At 55.0% G+C, this 21,003-nt stretch overlaps 1 protein-coding gene across 2 annotated transcripts; it reads left to right on the top strand.

Moving 5' to 3' along the window:
- Positions 1-10,769: 10,769 nt before the first annotated feature.
- Positions 10,770-17,228, top strand: RNF112 (ring finger protein 112). Of its 2 annotated transcripts, none has more exons than XM_038537054.1 (14): positions 10,770-11,557; positions 11,732-11,772; positions 12,422-12,707; positions 12,928-13,134; positions 13,252-13,377; positions 13,607-13,711; positions 14,159-14,209; positions 14,517-14,573; positions 14,655-14,729; positions 14,871-14,988; positions 15,148-15,308; positions 15,388-15,441; positions 15,550-15,624; positions 15,700-17,228. In XM_038537054.1, exons 1-14 carry the CDS (start codon positions 10,820-10,822, stop codon positions 16,168-16,170), a joined length of 2,565 nt encoding a protein of 854 aa, XP_038392982.1. In that variant the 5' UTR covers positions 10,770-10,819; the 3' UTR covers positions 16,171-17,228. The 2 variants fall into 2 exon arrangements, with proteins under 2 accessions (XP_038392982.1, XP_038392981.1); XM_038537053.1 differs by having other exon boundaries at positions 10,772-11,557; positions 15,142-15,308.
- Positions 17,229-21,003: the final 3,775 nt, after the last annotated feature.

The following is a 21,003-nucleotide window of genomic DNA, read 5'->3' as shown; positions in this document are numbered from 1 at the left end:
GGGTTTGGGGAGGCTTTTTTTGTTTGTTTGCACCCACTGCCATTTCCAGATTGCTTGTTCCTCAACTCCCAGTCTGTGACAGTAAGACAAAAAGAAAACCCAGGGCATGCACCTTTGTGTTGTTCCTTGGGTTTTCAGGTGCCCAGCCTGTCTACTTTCTTTTCTCTACCTTTCAGAGTCTCTTTTGTGTATTGTTAAAAAGAAACCACAGAGCCAAAATGGAGTCACTATGTTAAGCCCCACCAAGAATACCTAACCTAATTGCAGTTGCAGCCTCTCCCAGGAGTAGAATTTTAAACCAATCAGTTTGGAACTTTCTGGTCAGCACTAGGGAGGTAATCTGCCTGAGAAGACCCCCTGCCTTCCCTTAAGAGAAGGTGACTTTGCCTGAAACAATCTTTTCCTTTGCTAGTAACAGCCTGTCCCACCCATTACCGCCTTCCATTTTGTGCAACAACTTGGAGTACCCTTCTATTGGTTATGGGCAAATTGTTGAATAGAGCCATTTAGATATTTCAATCTACATAGTTGAATTTTTGTTCTTGAACAGTAGCTAATGTCCACAGTTTCTTGTATTTTGCACAGGAATAAGAAGACGGGTATCTAACCCATCTTCCTGCAAGTAGAAGTCCCTTAAACAAATTACAATGAGGTGTGACTTCCATGCAGTGCAGCAGACCTATCTTCACAGACATGTACACCCGCTCACCACCACCTAGATGAAACATTTCTAGCAGCTCCGCAGGCTCCCTGGTCTCTGGAAGGGCTCATTTTTACTTACATTCCTTAAAAACCCTGGGCTGACTGGGGCGGAGGGTGGATTGGTGAGAGGCAGGGAGGGAGTGGGCTTCTCAGGACAGTCCTCTGCTCCCCGTGGCCACTGTGAGTGGATGGGTTGGGGGGTGGCCTGTGGCCTGGGCTCTGTGGATCACTCCCAAGTCTGTTCAGGCCTCTCAACTGATAGCATTTCTCCTCTCTAGCACTGGGACCTCGGGTCGGGTGGAGAAGCCCAGGTTGTCTGATCAGGGTTTGAAGGCAGGCAGAGGCGGAACTCCTGCTCGTTTGCCCCCAGACTCATTGTCAGAAAGCAAGTTAGTGGGGGGAGATGTGGGCACAGTGAGGTCAGCTAACAGGCTTGCTTCCAAGGCTAATTAATAGCTAGCATTTACTGAGCACCAACTGCATGTTGCACTCTCTGCAATAACCCTGCACAGGAGCAGTTATTATCTTCAGTTTTACTGCTGGGAAACTGAGCTTGAGTGAGGGGAGTGATTTGGCCCAGGATGCTGGGTGGAACCGTGATCTGAACTGAGGCCTGTTTGATGCCAAAACCTGGGTGCTACCCAGAGTCCCCCACAACTCTGCTGGTCTGGTCCAGCTGAAGAAAGGTTTAGGCCAGCTGGCCAGTGAGGTCTATACACAGAGGTCTGGACCACAGCTGGCCCCCGGCTCTATCCAGCCTGGCTGTCTGCCTAAGTCCAGCTGCAAGGCGCTGGGGGATCTGGGGCCAGCTGGGCAGAGTCTGTGATGGGAAGTTTGCTTCTCAGGGGCCAGCTGGCTACAACTCTCGGCTTCTTGGCTGACCGCCTGGATGCTCCAGACCTGGGTAGGCGGCATGGGAGTCGGAAAGGGGGTGGTGCAGGGGAGCGGAGGGGTCTGGAGCCAAGTCTAGAATCTGATTTTGGGGGGATGATGCAGGAGGGTGGGTTGGCTGCCAGCAACCAAGGACTCCTGCCAGCCAGTGCAAACCTCCAGAAAGGCGCTTGTGGGGCTCCTGGCATCACCACTGTCACCTCCCTCTTCCTCTCCCGCTGTCCCCCACATCAATTAGTGCTCCCCAACTATATCCCGCTTGACCCCGCCTTTGCAGCACACCTTTCTATTTCTTAATATTTTAATTTTGGCTTCTCTACTTTTTCATTACACTCAGTAAATGTCTGTTGGGCCACCCCAGTCCTGTCTGTTTCAGCTGCTGAAACTTCAGTGAAGGAACTGACATGAATGTTGAGGAAGTTATTTAACCCCTCCAAGCCTCAGTTTCTTCATCTGTAAAATGGGGGAAGGGTTAATCCTCATGGTCAGGGGGTTGTGAGGAGTAACAAGAGGTGGCTCTAGTCTCTAGGTGCCTCCTGCCCCTCCTGCCAACCCCCACAGACTGGCTCCCTGCTTCTCTCTCCTGATTTTCCACACCAGCTGCCAGAATGAGGCTCCAAATGCTCTACTGAAAACTCCGCTCTTCTGGTTCCCAGTTTTATTTTTAGGGGACAGAGTCTAGTTTCCTTAGCCTGATAGCAGCCAGGGCCTTTCTGGCTCTTGCCAGCCCCTCCAGGCTTCTTTCCTCACCCTCTCCACCTTCACATGCTAGTTATCCACTTGGAGGCCTGTTATGAGCTGAACTGTGTTCCCTCAAAATTTATAGTTGGGTATTAATCTCCAGTGTCTCAGAATGTGACATTTGGAGGTGGAGGTTTTTTTTCATTTTTTCTGGGTTTAAAAAATATATGTAATTTTCTATCTTTTTTGAATGGCGATAGACCTTTTTATTTATTTTTTTAAAGTTTATTTATTTAAATTATCTCTACACCCAACATGGGGTTTGAACTCACCACCCTGAGACTAAGAGTTGCATGCTTTTCTGACTGAGCCACCCAGGTGCCCCAGAGATGGAGCCTTTAAATAGATAATTAAGGTAAAATGAAGTCACTGGGGTAACCCATCATCCAATGACTGGTGTCCTTACAAGAAAAGGAAATTGAGACACAGACACTCACAAGGAGAAGCCATATGAGGACCCAAGGAGAAGGCGGCCGTCTACAGGTCAAGGAGAGAGGCCTCAGAAAAAACCAACCCTGCTGATAACTTGATCTTGGCCTTCCAGCCTGCAGAGTTGTCAGAAAATTAATTTCTGTGTCTTACTCTCCACCACTTTTCTGTGGTGCTTTATGGCTGCCCCAAGAGAGTCATACAGGACCTATCACAGGCCAGTTCCTGAGAGCCTCACATTTAGACCGAATAAATTTTTTGTTGCTCAAAGCATCCACTCTAAATTTTAAAAATATGCATCAACTTCCTGTTTTGACATCACTTCATTAGTTAATATGTTACTAACCTCTCAAACTAGAGAGTGACAGGAATCCTGCAAGGATTCCTCTGCCTACAGTCCCCGTTGTCCCTTCTCACTTCGTTTTCTCTTTTCCAAAGGTCCGCTTGAAGTGCGTTGCTCCTTGTGGGACCTTCTCTGCCCATCGCCCACACAGCAGAGGCCTCGGGTGTTGCTGCCAGCTATGCCAGGTGGGCCTCAGGGTGAGCCCCTGAGGCCAGGCTCAGTCTGCTGCAAGCAAGGGCCCATGGCTGGCATCCAGCAGGTGCCACATACCCTCCTATGTCTCCTACAAGAAAGTCAGTAACAGCTTCAGTTCTTTTTACTTCTTTGTATTTTGTTGTTTCTTTTTATTTATTTTTAAAGATTTTATTTATTCATGAGACAGGCAGAGACACAGGCAGAGGGAGAAGCAGGCTCCTTGTGGGGAGCCCAATGACGAACTCAACCCCAGGACCCCGGGATCACAACCTGAGCCAAAGGCAGATGCTCAACCACTGAGCCACTCAGGTGCCCCTCTTTTTGTTTCTTTCTTTTCTTTTCTTTTCTTTTTTTCTTTTTTTTTTTTGAGAGAGATAAAGTGCAAACGTGCAGGGGGGTGGTGTGAGGGGCTGAGGGGGAGAGAGAGAACCAGAGAGGAACTCAAGCAGGCTCCATGCCCAGCCCAGAGACGGACATGGGGTTCAATCTCAGCACCCTAAGATTGTGACCTGAGCCGAAATCAGAATTCAGACGCTTAATCCACTGAGCCACCCCAGCACCCCAGTTACAGCTTGGATTCTAATTAGGAATGAACTCAGTCCAAGGGACAGGCCTTTGGGTGCCCAGCAATCAACAATAGCTTCACTTAAGTAACCCTGGGTTAAGTTTAGTTATATAATCATCAACTATTTATTTTTAACTGGATATTTAGGATGCTTTAAATCTTCCCCTTTAAAAGAAAAAAAAAACCCGTTTGTGTCAACAAGACAGATGGCTAGCCTCAAAACTCTGAAGCAAACTAGAAATGCCGAGTGGACTACAAGAAGCGTCTTTCAACATGTGCAGCTGCAGTTGGCAAAGACCAGAATGTGTGATGAAGCGCTGCGTTGGTAAGGACATCCTCAGATCAGATCTTCCAGGCGGGAAGTGGTGTCAGAACAGGAACAATCATTACAGCACTGCATGTGACAGCAAGACGTTCGTGATATGCCCCTGAGGTCTGTCACTAGAGGGCTGGCTGGAGGACTAGTTACATACTGTGCTTTAGAGAAGTCGCTGTCCAGAACCGTAAGCAGTCTCCTCCAGTCCATTCAGGCAAAGTAATGGGTCAGGGACGCAGATCTGATCACATGCCACCTGCTTAAAGTCATATATGCTTCCCATGGCCACGGAAGTGGAGGGTCTACACGGTGCTCTACAACCTGAGCTCTGCTGACTGCACTCTGGATGCCCTCACCCTGCATCTGCTCGGACTCCAGAGCCCATGCTATGCCACCCATCCTGGCCTTTGCACATGGCCTGAATCCCCTTCCTTCCCCAGTATCTTTCAGGGGTTACCTCCCACCCATCCTGCAACAATGAGTCTCAGTGGCCCCCACGTCTGGGAGAGAACAGTCTCACACCGTTCCCAGGGCTTCTGTATCAGCACTGACCACAGTGACGGGCAGCTGCCTGTCTGCTTGTTTGAGCCTGGCCTCTGAGCTCCTTGGGGGCAGGGACCCCATTGGCCACTTGTAGCTCCTGTGTCCAGCTTCATGCTTGTTTGGCACATAGGAGGCATTTTCTAACTTTGAGGAACAAAGGGAAGGAGAGAAAAGGGTAGGGAAGGTTCCCTGCAGGAAGCCTGAGCCAGTGAGAACCTGGGTGAGAATGGCGAGGGTGTCCCAGGCTGGGGAGAGGCAGAGGCAAAGGTGTGGAGGTGGGACGTGGAGAGACCCTCTGGACACAGTACAGGACACAGGACCTGGTGGGCCAGTTGAAGGGGTACCACAGGCCTGGGGATTGGGGAGCCTGCTTCCTCCTGCCAGGGCTGGCACTGAAGGTCTCCTCAGCCTTCTGAACCTGTTTTCCATCCCAAAAATGGGGCTAATAATCACTGTGTTGCGGTGGGGAGTCAATTGAGGCATCTCATGTGGCAACATGTTGTAGATCCTAAACTGCTTAAGCAAATGTTGGATTTTTTTTTTAATCTGAAAATTATTTCAGGAAGCCTAGGATCAAATTGATGATGGGAGCTTTGAGGAGGTTGGGGAGCCCAGACTTTCCTCTAGCTGCTGACATGAGGTTCCAGAAGCTGGCAAGCAGAAGAGGGGGCGGCCAGACTTAAGGGTCAGGATCATGAACAGCTACACGTGGGCCTGGCCTCTCAAGCATCAGGACGGTCTCCTGCCCAGCTGTAGAGTTCAGGGACTGGCCTTGGTGTCCTTTCCTGCTGACTGTTGCTCCTTCCAGCTCTGAACACAGAGGTCGAAGCCAGAAGCCACTTGTAAGCATGGCCATCAGTTGGATGGGGAACATGTGGCCTCCTGCCTGAGCTGGCGGCAGCCTCCCCCATGTCATCAGGGTTTTGGGCATCTGGGCTGTGGCCTGCAATGGACCTTGCAATCCAAGGGTGTGTCTCAGGGCAGGGCTGGGGCCACCTGTGCCAAAAGGGGACTGACGGATCCTGGGAGGGGCTGTCCATGTAGCGGATACCTTGTTTTCTCTCCACCATGCTTGGCCTTATCTTGATCCTTATTCAAAACTAGCAGATGCCAGCCAAGTATGACAGGTGCTGGGGGAGCTGGCACGTCCTTTCAACCCCACTGTCTCTGGTCTGGCTCTTGTCCCACTGCTGTCCTTCAGCTAAAGGAGGCCTGACCCCTGAGCCCAGCTGCATGGGCCAGGTCTGTGATGCTCACACAGGGGGCCAGGCTCACACAGGGTGAGAGCAAGGGCATGGAGGCAGCCGTGCTGGCATGTGCACCAGAGCAGTTGGGGATTCTGTAGCACCTGCCCTCCCTGGCTCATCATACCCAACAGCACCCAGGGGCTATTGGCTTGACAGGATAATGGGTTCCTGAGTCCTGCAAGAGAGCCCTGTGGGGCAGGGCATGAGGAATGATGCCAAAAGATGGGGGGGGGGTGGCGTGTAGCATGCCCCTGTGTGCCTTGGCCCCTGTTCCCCTTGCCTCTCCTTGCTTCACAAGCTACATAAGCTAGGCTCTTTATGTTGCACTTCTGGATCCTTGCAGGTGCTGGCGTCCCTGCCAGAAATGTTGTCATCTCACTCTCATAGCTTTGCAGGCCAACTTGTGTTCATCCTTCAGACTTAGCTTGGGCATTGCCTCATGGAAGATGCCTTCCTAGATGTACAGATCTATGTGATCTGCTTTTGTTTGGTCCTCCTGGCTCACCTCTTGCTCACCCTTGTCAAAGAGCTTATCACCCAGGACTTGTCTAATGATTTCTCTGCCTCACCCACTATACTAGATGCACCATGAGGTCCATCAGTGTACTCTCAGGGCCAGCATGATGCCTGGCATAGAGTGCTTAATATATTTTTGCAATATGGATGGATAGACTGGATGAAGAATGGATGATTGGATGGATAGACACAAGGTTGAGTGTTGGCCAAAAGATGGATGAGTGGGTAGGTGGGTGGTTGGGGAGCAGGTGGGTGGATGGATGGGGCAAATGGGTGGGGGGATAGATAGATGGAGGGGCAGGTGGGTACAGGAGTGGATGAGTGGGTAAATGGAGGAAATCATGCATATGTGCATGAATGGGAAGATGTATGGATGAGTATCTGGGGAATGGGTGGGTGAAAGAATATAGGAAATGAATTGTGCATATGTGAAAGAATTAATGATGGATAATGCATGAGTGTGTGGCTGACTGGGTAGATGAGTAAATAAGTGGATAATGAATGGGTAGATAATCAGTGCATGCCTAATGGAAGGTTGGAGGAATGGAGGATGGATGGATGGATGGATGGATGGATGGATGGATGGATGGGTGGATGGGTGGATGGATACATGGATGGTTGGGTGACTGGACTCCTCACTCACCTGGCAGGCCTCTGGGACACATTGGGTGGAGTCAGTACACACATAGTACTCAATGATCAGGGTCTCTGGGCTCTCCTGGGAACACCTGCAGTAGAGACCTTCACGGACTTCCCAGTCCAGGAGTGGCACACAAGTCTGCTGGAGAGACTGTGGAGGAGGAAGAAGCTGTAGGAGAAGTGGAAGACAAGGAGTGACAGATTCTTGCCTTGGCAACCAGAGAGAGCTCTTTGCATGGAGACAGAGGGCAGGGATGCGGGGCTGGTGAGGTAAGCTGAGGCTCAGGCTGTGGGTGGGTGGAGAGGGAAGGGGGCCAGGAGCGGCTTGGGGGTGGGGGTGGAGAACAGTGTACCTGGGTTCAGAGTGGAGACAGATGGAAGGATGTCACCTCAGCCCCGGTCGTGGGCTTGTTTTCTTCACTTTCTCTCAGCCAGTCACCCAGTAGGAAGTGCTGTGGGGCAGCTGGGCAGAGGCCAGGGGGTAGAAAGGGCTGGATCTTCCCAGAAAAGGCCCATCCCCAGCCCCTCCACCAGCACCACAGCAATGGGGAGGGTAGTGTGGTGATCCCCCACGTGGCCTGCACCTCGCTGACAGTGCTCGGGGAATCCAGGTGGTTCCTAGGAGCACAGAGGAGGGAGTCCAGAAGGGGAGAGATCCAGTGCTCACTGCTGCCTATTGTGCCAGGCTTCCTGGTGAGTGCCAGCCTGCCCCACGCCTTCTGGAAGTTTCAGGCCAGGGAGGCAGGAGAGGAAGCAGAACTCTCCAAAAGAAGGGACCTCTGGTCTCATTGAGCCCTCTTCCACTTACACATCAAGAAACTGAGGCCCAGAGAAAATTAGCAAGCTGGGGTCAGAACCAGTTGCCACATTCCTAATTCCAATCTCCACCTAGACCAGGCCTAGGCCAATTTTCTTTCCTTCTTTGAAGTAAATGACTGCACACCAAGACGCAGCAAGACCACAAAGTGCTTTCCAGGCTTATTATAATTGCATGATTTCTGCCTCAGAAAACCATAGAACATAGTGGTTAAGAGCTTGAATGCAGGAGCCTGACTGAGTTTGGATTCCAGCTCTGCCACCAATGGCTGTGTGACCTTGTGCAAGTGACTTAGCCTCCCTGGCCCGTTTCCTCATCTGTAAAATGAGAGTAATATAGTACCTCTCACACAGGTTGTGTTATTGAGGGGAAGTTTATGCACGTGGGGTGAGTGAACAATGCGTGTGGGTAGGATCGTGTGGCTTGCCTGTGTGTACATACAAGTAAGTCTGAGCTCATATGTAAGTGTGCACCAGTGCGAGGCCCTGGCGCACAGGCAAGCAAGTGTGTGTGTGTTTATATATATGTGTGTGTGTGTGTGTGTGTGTGTGTGTGTGAAGAAGCTACTGCCTACATCAGGGGACCCAGAAGCCTTCCCAAATAGCATCGTAGTCTGGGAGACTGTATTGTTGACTCCTGGTTTTTCTGGAAGTGACTCTCTACCTCTCACCTCTTCTGAGGCCAGAAGCTGGAGCCAGAAGTCAGGAGGTCAGCAGCCTAAGCAGGGCCACCGGGAGCAGGCCCCGCAGAGAGGGAGGAACCACAATGTTTGTTGGGTGAATGAAGGAACAAACTCACTCCCTCTCTACAGCTCCAGCTCCTGAAACCCAGAACCACCCTCCTGCCCCAGCCCCTTCCTGTGGGCTCAGCTCCCAGGAGCCCTCCCCAGAGGCCTGTCTACCTTGTGGGGCCAGGCCTGGCTCAGTGTGACCTCTCCTGACCCTATAAGTCCCTAGGGTGGGTTGAGGGTACTGTGGGGGACCCACATGGTATCCTCACCCGCTAGGAAACAAGGAGCTGAGCAGAGCAGAGTTTCCTCCTTTCCTTTCCAGACACAGTGGTCCGTGGCAGGGGCACTGGGCCCACCTGTTAGTATCCCCTCCTGGGCTTACCTGTCAGGCTCTGGAACTTTGACCTTGGGGAAATCTCCCTCCCAGTCAGAGCAGATAGGCCAAAACAAATGTTGCCCATAACCCACATGGAATTGAAATTTTTTGCCCTGAAAAGAAAATTTTCTTTTTAGGTTTTATTTATTTATTTGACAGAGAGAGAGAGAGAGAGAGCACAAGCAGGGGAAGTGGCAGGCAGAAGGGGAAAGAGAAGTAGGCTCCCTGAAGTAGGAGCCTGAGGTGGGACTCGATCCCAGGACCCCAGGGTCATGACCTGAGCCACAGGCAGATGCTCAACCGCTGAGCCACCCAGGTCCCCCTGCCCTGAATTTTTTAAAGAGGATTTGTATAATCTTTCCAATGTTGAATTTGGTAAGAACAAATCACTTGTTATTGTTCAGAAACACATAGAGACTATCCCAGGCTCCAGCTTGGTGCTCAGCACGTAGCGGATGGTCAGTAAACACTTGTTGACCAGTGGCACTCATGATTTGAATCTGGCTTCCCAGATGATGAACTTCAACCTGAGTTTACCAGTCGACACCATGTAGAGGGGAGCAGGTGCAAACTCAGAAGGTATTACGTTTGATTTGATGTTTTTCTTCTTGTAGTTCAGAGATTCTCAGGCTCCCATCAGGTTTCAATCCTTCTCAGAGACTGTAGACACATTCACAGGCCTACGAGCCTCGTGGATAGAATGGGGCCATCCACACCTCACCCCCACAGCCGGCCTCCCTGGGCAGGGGGCTCCCCTCCAAGCCCCAGATACCAGTGAGGGATTGTAAGAGCAAAGGGACGGGCTCCGGGCCTTTCTCCAGGAGCAGGAGGCTCTCAAGCTGAGGATGCAATGGTTTTCCCTCAGCCTTGCCCTCTGCGGGGCGGGTAGCTCACAGTGCTGGGTGGGGGCCCCAGGCTTTGTAGCCGGCCTTCCCCACCCACCTCCAGCCCTGTCCTTCTAATCCGTCATCCACACTGCAAGCCAGAGTGACCAGAGCTGGCCAGTGTTCTCATGTTTCCAGGTGGGAAAGACCAGATTGAGCAGTGAGTGATATCCAGCCCTGCCTGCTGCGGGCGGAGGCCTCTACTGGACCCCTCCAGGTGAATCCATCCCCCCCCCCCCCCACTCCTCTGCATCCTAGCACCTAAGGCTTAAGAAGAACTTCCCTTGGGCAAGTGGCTTTCTGAATGTACTTGACCCCTCAGAGCTCAAAAGAGCAAAGGGAAGCACCCAGGGGCCCTGGCTCATATAGGGCAGCTGGGAATCAAGCCCGGAGCAGTCTGGCTCCAGAGCCTCGGCCTCTCGGAACCAATCAGAATCAGGTGTTCTGACCATGAGCCACCTGAGGGCAAGATCACCTCCAGTCGGGAAGGGAAGGGGAGGCAAGGAGGCTCCGGAAGGGGATGGCATCTGAGCTGGGCCTGCAAGGGTCTCTCAGGAGGAAGGAGGGGGCGCCCCGCTGCAGGCAGGGGGAACATGGAGTCAAGGTGCAGAAAGCAGAGAAGGGTGAAGGAGGGCCAAGCCTGGAGAGGAAGTTTCAGGCCCACAGACGCAGGCCAGGTGGCTTGGAATTTTGATCTGATGATAGGAGGGAGCCATGGCCGGTGTGGGGGGTGGGGTGGGGTGGGGGATTATGCTGACTGTGCACTGGGGAGCAGATGGGAGGAGCCCAGTTAAGAAGCGGTTAGAAGGTCCAGAGGTGACAGTCACAAGCTCGAAGCAGGGTGAAAGCCAGTGGAAGGGGAAGAGACCCAGGGACACACAGCCAATGTCAGAGAAGTCAGGGGGGCTGGGAAAAGCTGGGTGGAGGGGATGCGCAGGGCCACGTGCGATATGCTGGCATCCTGGAGCCCCACTCGCGGCAGGCGTGCAGCAGAATGTTCCTCCAGGGAAGGGAGGGAGGCTCCCCGCCCCTCTCCAGGTCAGCTCCGGCGGTGCCGTCCTCCGTCTCCCACACCTCTCCTGCACACCGTGCCGGTGGCCCTGGGAGGACCCTGGCTGGGCCAGTAGGGACAGTGCCTGCCCATGGTTCCGTCTCTGCCCGGCACCCATACGGCTCCTCTCTCTCCATCCCTCCTCCCCCTCCCTGTCCTTATCTTTCCCTTCCGTCTCCATGGCGACTCACCATCTCGGCTGCCTGCATCCCAGCCTCTGCCAGGGATTCTGGGCCTGGCTCGGTCCCTCCCTCCTCCGGAGCCCTGGTTCCCGCAGTCCTGTCTCCTCCCCCTGGGGTGAGTCCAGAGGCAGCCTCCTCTTTCCCGACTGTCACATCTATTTTCCAGCGCTGACGAGTCTGGGTCGGCTCCTCTGGGGAGACCATCCCCCACCCCCTCCACCTGCCACAGCTCAGCCAGCCCTTCCAGGAGGAAAGCCATCCTTGCTGCAGCCCAGTGTCCCTGCTCGGGCCTCCTCCTGTCTCTGCCTGCAGACCTCTCCTCACTCCCAGCCCCCCATGCCGAGGTCCGCCTTGTCAATCATCTCCTTTTGTCACCGGCTTGGCAAGCAGGCAAGTCTTGGGTCCTGAGATTTGGGGGGAGGGCGGGGAGGGGAAGGGGCCATCTGGGGACGAGGGATGGGTCTGCGGAGAGGGGATGGGGGCCACTGAAACCCAGGAGGAAGACAGAAATCTGGATTCTCTTCTAGATAATGTTTTATCCCCCCCCTCAATTTTGTCTCCAAGGAGAGAAAACGGAGCTTCATGGGAAGCAGTCGCAACAGTTGGTAAGTGGCAGGGCCTGCCCGCAGGACTGCTCCAAGGCGCCGCGGCCACCAGCCTCCCGCAGGCTGCCCCAGGGGAGGCCCGAAGCTGGGTGCCGGGCTGGGGGGGGCCGGGGAGAATCCGGTGGGCACTGCCTGAGACCAAATCCAGCTCCAGGAGGGAAAGCGGAAGGCATCTTGGGAGAAGCAGAGCCCACTGCCCCACACGGGCAGGCTCCCGCCCTCTCCTCCCGGCCCCACGGTGTGTGTGCAGGTACCACCCCTGGGGCTCCGGCCCCCTGTGGGAGCCCTGGCAGTGGAAGGCTGTGGGAGAGGGCTTTCATGAGCATTCGCGCCTGGCACCGGGCAGGGAGCGCCCCACACGGCCCGGGAGCACAGCTGCTGCCTCTCCTCTGGGCCGTTCGGAAACGGGGGCCCAGATCAGTCAGTGCAGGAGCTTGCCCACGGATGCACGGCGGCCGCGTGGCAGCTTCTGCCTGTCGGGAGCCCTGTCACCACTGCTCTGCTGCCCCCATCCCCGGGCCCCAGGCTCTGGGGTGCAAGTGAGGGATGGGCAGAGCATGCCCTCTCCGGGAGCACCCTGCCCCCCACACTCCTAGCTCGTATTCCTGCACCCCACATGCTGCTCCCAACAGCCCGCTCTGCCTCCCAGGTCCCACACGCCATTCCCCAAGCTGGAGCTGGGCCTGGGGTCCCGGCCCGCGGTGCCCCGGGAGCTCCCCGCCTGCTCCATCTGCCTGGAAAGGCTGCGGGAACCCATCTCGCTGGACTGTGGCCATGACTTCTGTACGCGGTGCTTCAGCACACACCGCGTCCCGGGCTGTGAGCCGCCCTGCTGTCCAGAGTGCCGGAAGATATGCAAGCAGAAGAGGGGCCTCCGGAGTCTGGGGGAGAAGATGAAGCTCCTGCCGCAGAGGCCTCTGCCCGCCGTGCTGCAGGTCCAGGGACCAGGCCTCGGTGTGGGGTGTGGGGTGTGGAGCAACCCAGGTCTGATCCAAGATGGGACCGGTGGCTTTGGCTCTATTCTAGGATGTCAGGGTGGGGCACACAGTTTGGGGGAACACAGTCTTATTATGGGATGGTGTCAGATGCACACCACACTTGGGGACCCACTTGCATGACCTGGATGCTCAGGGAACCTTCTTTCTCCTGACGCAGGAGACCTGTGCTGTGAGAGCAGAGCCACTGCTGCTGGTGCGAATCAATGCCTCTGGAGGCCTCATCTTGAGGATGGGAGCCATCAACCGCTGCCTGAAGCACCCCCTGGCCAGGGACACCCCTGTCTGCCTCCTTGCTGTCCTGGGGGAGCAGCACTCAGGGAAGACCTTCCTTCTCAACCACTTGCTCCGGGGCCTGCCAAGCCTGGTGAGGGCAGGGCTGGGGCAGGGGGCTGGGGAGGGGCAGGTCAGGGGCCTCAGCCTGGCTTTGGGAGGGGAATGGGGGCCGGATGGACCAACTGATGCTCTCTTTTCTGCCTTGCAGGAGTCAGGGGAGGGCGGCTGGCCGAGAGGAGGGTCCCTGCAGGGGTTCAGGTGGGGTGCCAATAGCCTTACCAGGGGCATATGGATGTGGAGCCACCCTTTCCTGCTGGGGAAGGAGGGGAGGAAGGTGAGGGACATAAAAGGCAGAGGAGGTGAAGATTGCGGCAGGGGTGGGGGGTGGAGAGGCTGGGACATGCAGAGAGCAGAGATGAAGGGGAAGGGAATGGAGAAAGAAAGCTTTGGGGGCAGGACTGGAAGACGGGGGTGGGCAAAGGCAGGGCTGGGGGGAGCACGTGGAGGAGTGAGGCAGGCCTGACCCCGTGGTTCATCTCCCTCCTGCCCCTCCCCCCATACAGGTGGCCGTGTTCCTGGTGGACACAGGGGATGCCATGAGCCCTGAGCTGAGCAGAGAAACGCGGACTAAGCTCTGTGCCCTCACCACGATGCTGAGCTCCTACCAGGTGAGGGCGCTGTGACCTGGTGCCCCACCCCATGGGCCCTGCTCCAGCTTAGCTTTCTCCAGAAGGGCACATGTCAGTCTGGGCTGGCCCTGGGAGTGCTTGGGACGGTGACCCTGATCTCACAGACTTGTGTGTCTGGGGTCCCCACAGGTTCTGGGGTTGCCCCTGCAGGGGAGGGATGCCCCCAGTCAGTGAAGGTGGGAACACAGTTTGTTCCAAAGGAAAGTCTAAGGTCCCCAGGAGCAGCTGAAGGTCAGCAGGCCCACTCCCGGGCTGCCTGCTGTCCCTCATGGGCAGCCCAGGCCCTGCAGGCTGCGGAGGCCCCCAGGCAGGTGTCTCCCAGGTCCCAGCTCCACAGTCAGCCTGTGAGCTCCTTCCTCACCGGGGTCTTCCCAGTATCTCTTTGCCTTTGCAGACCCTCTTCCATCTTGTTCTCCTTGGTTCCAGATCCTCAATACCTCCCCGGAGCTGAAGGATACAGACCTGGAATATCTGGAGGTGAGGAGAAAATTTGGTCTTGGGGTGCCACCTTATCCCTGCCGTGACCATAAGGCCAAGGGACTGGACCAGCCCTAATTGGGTGCCTTCTAGTTCTGGCCTAGGAGTTCATGACCTGGAGCTGGGCTGGTGGGTTTGAGGGCCTGGTTGGGGGAGGCAGGGGAGTCCTAGAGCTGGGAGTGTGGGGGATGGGGAGGGTGGGGAGGGTAGGGAGGGGCAGGAAGGGGGCCCCCCTAGCCAGCCCAGAAGGGAGAGAGCCAGAGTCCTTGGAGTGACCCAGCCATGACCCTTGGTGCCTCATCCCCAGATGTTCGTCCATGTGGCCGAGGTGATGGGCAGGCATTATGGGATGGTGCCAATCCAGGTGAGACACCCGTTTCTGGACCTGTCACTCCAGACCTTCACACCCCCACGGCTGCTGGTGTCAGGACCCCTTCTCTTCCAGCACCTGGATCTCTTAGTTCGGGACTCATCCTACTCCAGCAAGGCAGGGCTGGGCCGTGTGGGTGACATGATCCAGGTGAGGGGTACAGACAGAGGGGCAGAAGGGGCAGGTGGGGGGAACTGGGCAGAAGGTGAGAGGGGCCGGGAGGGGGCCTGCAGGCGAGCCAGGAACAGGAGTCTGGTCCCTAACTCAGAGGTCCCCCCTTCCATCCCCCAGAAATCCTCTGGCAAGTACCCCAAGGTTCAGGAGCTGCTCCAAGGGAGGCGAGCCCGCTGTTACCTCCTGCCCACCCCGGCGCGGCAGTGGGCCACCAGAGGCCAGGGCAGCCCAGGCGGTGAGTGTCCCCCGGAGCAAGACCTCCACAGCTTGCCCTCCTCGGCCCCCCCTGCCCTAGCGAGCTGCGCCCTGCCTCTGACACCCTTTCTCCTCCCAAAGCCCGATCCTGCTCAGCCCCCGGTCTCCTCAGCATGAGGAATCTCTTCCTCAGACACAGATGACGATTTGGGGCACCTCTCCGCCTACGTGGCCGATGTGCTGAGCGCCGCCCCCCAGCACGCCAAGAGCCGCTGCCAGGGGTACTGGAGCGAGGGCCGCCCCGTGGCCAGGGGGGACAGACGCCTGCTCACGGGGCAGCAGTTAGCTCAGGAAATCAAGGTGCGCCCCCCACCTGCACCCCCATCCCTCCCCACCCCCGGCGCCCCCCACCCTGACCCCTCCCCTGCTGTCTCCGCAGAACCTGTCGGGCTGGATGGGGAGGACGGGGCCTGGGTTCGCCTCCGCGGATGAGGTACAGGGGGCGCCCGTGGAGGGCCTGGGGGGCCGGGTGCGTGCGCCCTGGGTGGCCCACGAGGGCGGGGGCGGGCGGAGGGAGGCAGCCTGGCTTTGCCGTGGACAGATGGCCGCCCAGCTGCACGACCTGAGGACGGTGGAGGCCGCCAAGAAGGAGTTCGAGGAGTACGTGCGGCAGCAGGTGAGGGCGCCGGCGGGGTAGGGCGGGGGCTGCGGGCTGGGCGGGCGCTGAGCGCCGCGCGTTCTCCCGCCGCAGGACGTGGCCACCAAGCGCATCTTCTCTGCGCTCCGGGTGCTGCCCGACACCATGCGCAACCTGCTGTCCACGCAGAAGGACGCCATCCTGGCCCGCCACGGGGCGGCCCTGCTGTGCCAGGGCAGGGAGCAGACCCTGGAGGCGCTGGAGGCCGAGCTGCAGGCCGAGGCCAAGGTCTTCATGGACTCCTACACCATGCGCTTCTGCGGCCACCTGGCTGCCGTGGGCGGCGCCGTGGGCGCGGGGCTCATGGGCCTGGCGGGCGGCGTGGTGGGCGCGGGCATGGCAGCGGCCGCGCTGGCCGCCGAGGCCGGGATGGTGGCGGCGGGGGCCGCGGTGGGGGCCACGGGGGCCGCCGTGGTCGGGGGCGGCGTGGGCGCTGGGCTGGCGGCCACCGTGGGCTGCATGGAGAAGGAGGAGGACGACAGGGTGCAGGAGGGGGACCGGGAGCCCCTGCTGCAGGAGGAGTAACGGCGCCCAGGAGACCAGACCGAAGGGAGGAGAGATGCCAGGTGGGAGGGAAGGAGGTGTGGGAGGGGAGGGCTTGGGGGTGGTGTGGAGCGCCCCACTGCCCTGGTTGAACGCCGGTGTCTGGGTGGCTGGCTGGGCTGGACTATCCAGGTGGCTCCTGGATGGAGGGGGGCCGCCCGGTCCAGGAGGCAGCGTCTGGGGGCAGTGGATAGAGTGTAGGGCCTGTTTCTGGTTGCACACCACTGCTAACCTGCCATGGTCCCCAGATCAGCCTGACCCCGGAGTCTCCCACCAACAGCGAGTCTCCACCCTCCCCACCCTGGCTTATTTCCCCTGATGACCCTGGATTGTAGGAAGGCTGAGCAGGCACCATTCTGGAAGTCTCCCGTGGGTAGAGAGGATCTGTCCCTTCACAGATGGGAGAAGTCCCAGGTTGAGTGACCTCGGTGCTCAGAGTCAGGGAGCACAAATGAGGGGCTGGGGGGAGAGAGGGAAGGAGGAGCCGCCAGGCAAAACCAAAGAGTCCAGGTATGGTGGACAGTGGCCTGAACCCCAGAGGGGAGCCGCCTGCTCTAATGACTCTCCCCAAAGCTGCCCCAGGAGGATAATGGTGGCCTCCCCCACCCTCTGCAGCCCCAGGACTCCATGTGTACACTTTGGATGGGGCCTCTGTAGATGTTCCCTCACAGTTGTGTTCTTTGTCGAGCCTGCTCAGACAGCAGAGTGCCCACGTTGTTTCTGGAATGCTGTCCCAGCAATGGGTTAGATGCCAAAGAAATCACCAGTAATTGCACTCTGAGCTAAACCAGATGGCGCTTGTAAGTCGGTGAAAGTCCCACAAGGGACACCTTCCATCCCGAACACGAACACGCCCTCTTTCCTGAACATGTGTCTGCCTGAGACCTGGGTGCAGCGCCCCTCCCGACCCCAAGGAGCCCAGAGGGCCCAGCGCCCTTCCGTGGGACAGGAAAATCCTGCTGGAAGACTTCTAGGCTATTACACTGTAAAGTATTCATGGGTGCATTCTATGAAAATAAAATATGTGTGCTTGAGTGTCAGCTTCCCAGTAAATTATTCAAATAGTACTTGAATTCAACTCCCAGAGGGCTTTGGAGCAGAGGGGTGGGGGAGGTGAACCAAGCACTCCATCGTGGTGACCTGTGGACAAGAAGAGGGAGGCTGATATTCAAGGGATCTGGGAGCTGAGAGTCCAAGTCCCACGTAGGGGTTGCAGGAGGGCTCAGGCTAATGGCCAAAGGCACAGCCACCTTCCACTAGGGCTTGGGGTCCTGCTCCCCTAGTCTCTCCTGCCTCAGATGGATGACCCTGCGAACAGATTGTCACCAGGTGTCTGTCCTGGCAGAAGGAGAGAGTGGAGGCATAGATGGGGAGTCCTTGCTAAAGCCTCGGAGGAAGGAGGAGCCCAGGCCCATCCCCATGGGAGTCAGCCAGCTGGACATTCACCTGCTGCTTCTCCTGCCCCTCAGCTCCCTATCTCAGAATTACAGCAGTGGCCACTGTGTCCAGACCTGCCTTTTATAGATGCAAACCCAGAGAGGGGAAATCTCAGCTAATGCTCCCCAGCTGGCCTATGGCAGAAGCAGGGATGCTCCAGACTCCTGATCACCCCAGCTGGTGTTCCCCCACAGACATTAGAAGACAATTTTTTTTTTAAGGTCAGATGTGCTGAAACCAAGATGCTTCTCTTTGGTGGTTTCTCCCCCTCTCGTCCAGTGTTGGGGTACTGAGGCTGAAGGCCATAGTCTGGGACACATGGCCCCACAGTAGGAGCTTCAGTTAGCAAGTAAGGGATAAAATAATGATGCAGAGAAATCCCAAAGTCAGGGCTGAGGACAGGTGGGGTGAAGACAGAGGGCTAAGGAGGATTCTAACTTTTGGAGCTGGGCCAGAGGTGGGGCATAGGGTCCAGACTTTGTCCCGTGTTTGCCGAGAAAAGCTTCCTGGAAGCATTTTTTGGGTCCTTCCATCATCACGTGGTGGATCCATGAGCTACAAAACCTCCCAGATTTTGGGACTGGCAGCCTTAGAACCTTGGAGGGGGCCTCCAAGGAGTCCCTGAGGGAGGATTTTGTCTAGCTAGAATCCCACCTTACAGTGCTGGAAGGAACTGCAGTGAGCTACTCCACCCTGATCTTTGAATGCAATTGAGCTGTTGGCCAAGTGGAGGATGTGCTCTGCAGAAGCAGGATGAGTCATATTAAGTAGTATTTGTCTTGTGCTTTGTACTTTCAAAGCATCTTCTCAAGTATCACCTTCCTTAAAGTCTTGAAACCATCTCATGCAGCCTGTAGGGTACCAATTTCCTTTTTTTTTTTTCTTTTAAGATTTTATTTATTTACTTGAGAGAGAGCGAGCACAAGAGAACGTGATCAGGGGGAAGGGCAGAGGGAGAGGGAGAGGTGGACTCCTTGCTGAGCAGGGAGCCCGATGCGGGACTCGATCCCAGGACGCTGGGACCATGACATGAGCTGAAGGCAGCCGCTTAACCAACTGAGCCACCCAGGTGTTCCTGTAGGGTACCCATTTCTATGGACACTCAGCGACATGACTAGTCAGATGTAAGCCAAGCCTTGAACCTAAGGTTTCTGATGTCAGATTCCTTGCTTAGGTGAGCCCTCATCCCACAAGTCTCTCCAGACTCCACGACTGGGCTGCTGGGTCCCAAACCCAATTAAGGATCTTCCTGGGCTTCCAACATCAGTTCTGGAATTCACAAGAGCCCACATGACTCTGTCCTCAAGGTTCTAGCAGGGGCTGAAGCCTGTGGCTGATTTCTCTTCTATGACTTGTCGAAGGTCACAGACTCCAAGATTCTCAGGTGACAAGTTTCTGGGTTAGAGATCTGGCAATTCGGCTTGCAGTTCTTGCTTCTGAGACCAGTGGTCCTGTTGGAGAGTACCATGTGAAAGAACCTGCATTCCTAGGTCCTGTTGTAGCCTGTACCCCACCCCCCACCTTATTCATATGTTACAATCCTAATCCACCATGTGATGGTGCTAGGAGGTGGGACATTTGGGAGATGATCAGTCATAAGGGTGGAGTCCTCAGGAAGGGGATCAGTGCTCTTATAAAAGAGTCCCAGAGAGATCGCTGGTCCCTTGGCACCATGTGAGTATACAGCCATCTATGAAGCAGGAAGGAGACTCTCACCAGGCACCACATCAAATCTGCCGCCATCATGATGTTGAACTTCTGAATCTCCAGAACAGTGAGAAATAAATATTTGTTGTTTGTAAGCTACCTAAGTCTGTTGTAACAACAGCCTCTTGACTGCATGGAGCAGAGCCCCCTTAACTCCCCTGACCTCCACTAAACCAATACCCTGAGCAAGGAAGAAACTTAACTTGCAGGGCCCCCCCAGGTGGCTCAGTCAGCCAAACATTTGCTTTCAGCTCAGATCATGATCCCGGGGTCCTGGGATAGAGCCCTTGCATTGGGCTCCCTGCTCAGCAGGGAGTTTGCTTCTCCCTCTCTCTCTGCCCCTCCCCCACTCCTGCTTGTTCAATTGCTCACTCTCAAATAAATAAAATCTTTTTTAAAATTGCATTAAGTCAATGAGATATTTAGGTTTACTTATCACTACATCATAATCTATCCTACTCTAACACAAAAATTTGCTCCTTGAGATGGACGTGAAAACTGGAAACATCACTGGCTAGGTGGTGGGCAGTATGGAAACATACTGCTGGATCCATTTTATGTCACAAAAAAACATTTGGTAAAACAGTCCCCCACAGTAACATGGAAGGCAGATTCTTGCCCTGTTGAGGAAAACATTTTTAAAAATAAAAATCTGAGGATGCCTGGATGGCTCAGTGGTTGAGCGTCTGCCTGTGGCCCAGGTTGTAATCCTGGTCCTGTGATCGAGTCCCGTATTGGGCTCCCAGTGAGGAGCCTGCTTCTCCCCCTGCCTATGTCTCTGACTCTCTCTCTATGTCTCTCATGAATAAATAAGTAAAATCTTAAAAATAAAAATAAAAATCTGCCCACCTAGGAAACTCTCCCTATGAATGCCGAAAAAGGAATAGTTGTATTACCGAGTATTAACCCCTACTGGGCTGTGTCACAAGTTATCTGCTACTTTAAGTAAAATTATTAAATAAAATTATTAAGACAGAAAAGAAATCCCACCACTTTCATGTAGCCAAGCAGATACAACGCTGTTCTCAGGTATGAGCACTTTTCAGGTGCAAGGACCTAACCGTCCCATTCGCTGTATGTACTTTCAAAGTTTACTCTGCATTGACCTGATCACTGAGGTGGCCATCTGTGCTCATTAACGGCCTCTTTCTGAAGGAAAAAGGAGAATTCTCATACCTCCATGAGGAGAAGGTACTAGAGGTGCCTCGTCTGGATTCCCACAGTGACAGGGAGATGGGGCACTATCTTGATGTTGACATTGAAAATACATGGCTCCCACGCGCTGCTAAAAAATTTTCCTGGGTTTTAATTCTGCCAAGAAGCTTATTTAGCCTTTAATAAGTTTGCATGCATATCAAAAAGACAGAGGGATTCTTTACAAATGCAAGTTTTCTCTAGGAATGTTCTAAGAAAAGGAGGGGGAGAAAAGACCTTTTTCCTTTTAGAAAGGAAATTCAATCTTATTTCTATTTACCCTTGCAATTTTTCCCTCTTGTCACTATTTTAACATAACACTATAATTTCTAACAATTTCTGTTGCTCTTTCTACCTTTCTGTCAGCATTTTGCAGCCATTGAAATATTCAGCACTTCTATGGTAAAATGCAAAGGCAAAGTAACTATCAGAGTCACCTTGGGATGAGTTAGAAAGTTCAGTACAATATGGACTTGA

This window comes from Canis lupus, chromosome 5 (genome assembly GCF_011100685.1).
Source record: "Canis lupus familiaris isolate Mischka breed German Shepherd chromosome 5, alternate assembly UU_Cfam_GSD_1.0, whole genome shotgun sequence".
NCBI lineage: Eukaryota > Metazoa > Chordata > Mammalia > Carnivora > Canidae > Canis > Canis lupus.
Note: the sequence above shows the minus strand (reverse complement) of the source record. Positions and strands in the feature narration are given on the sequence as shown.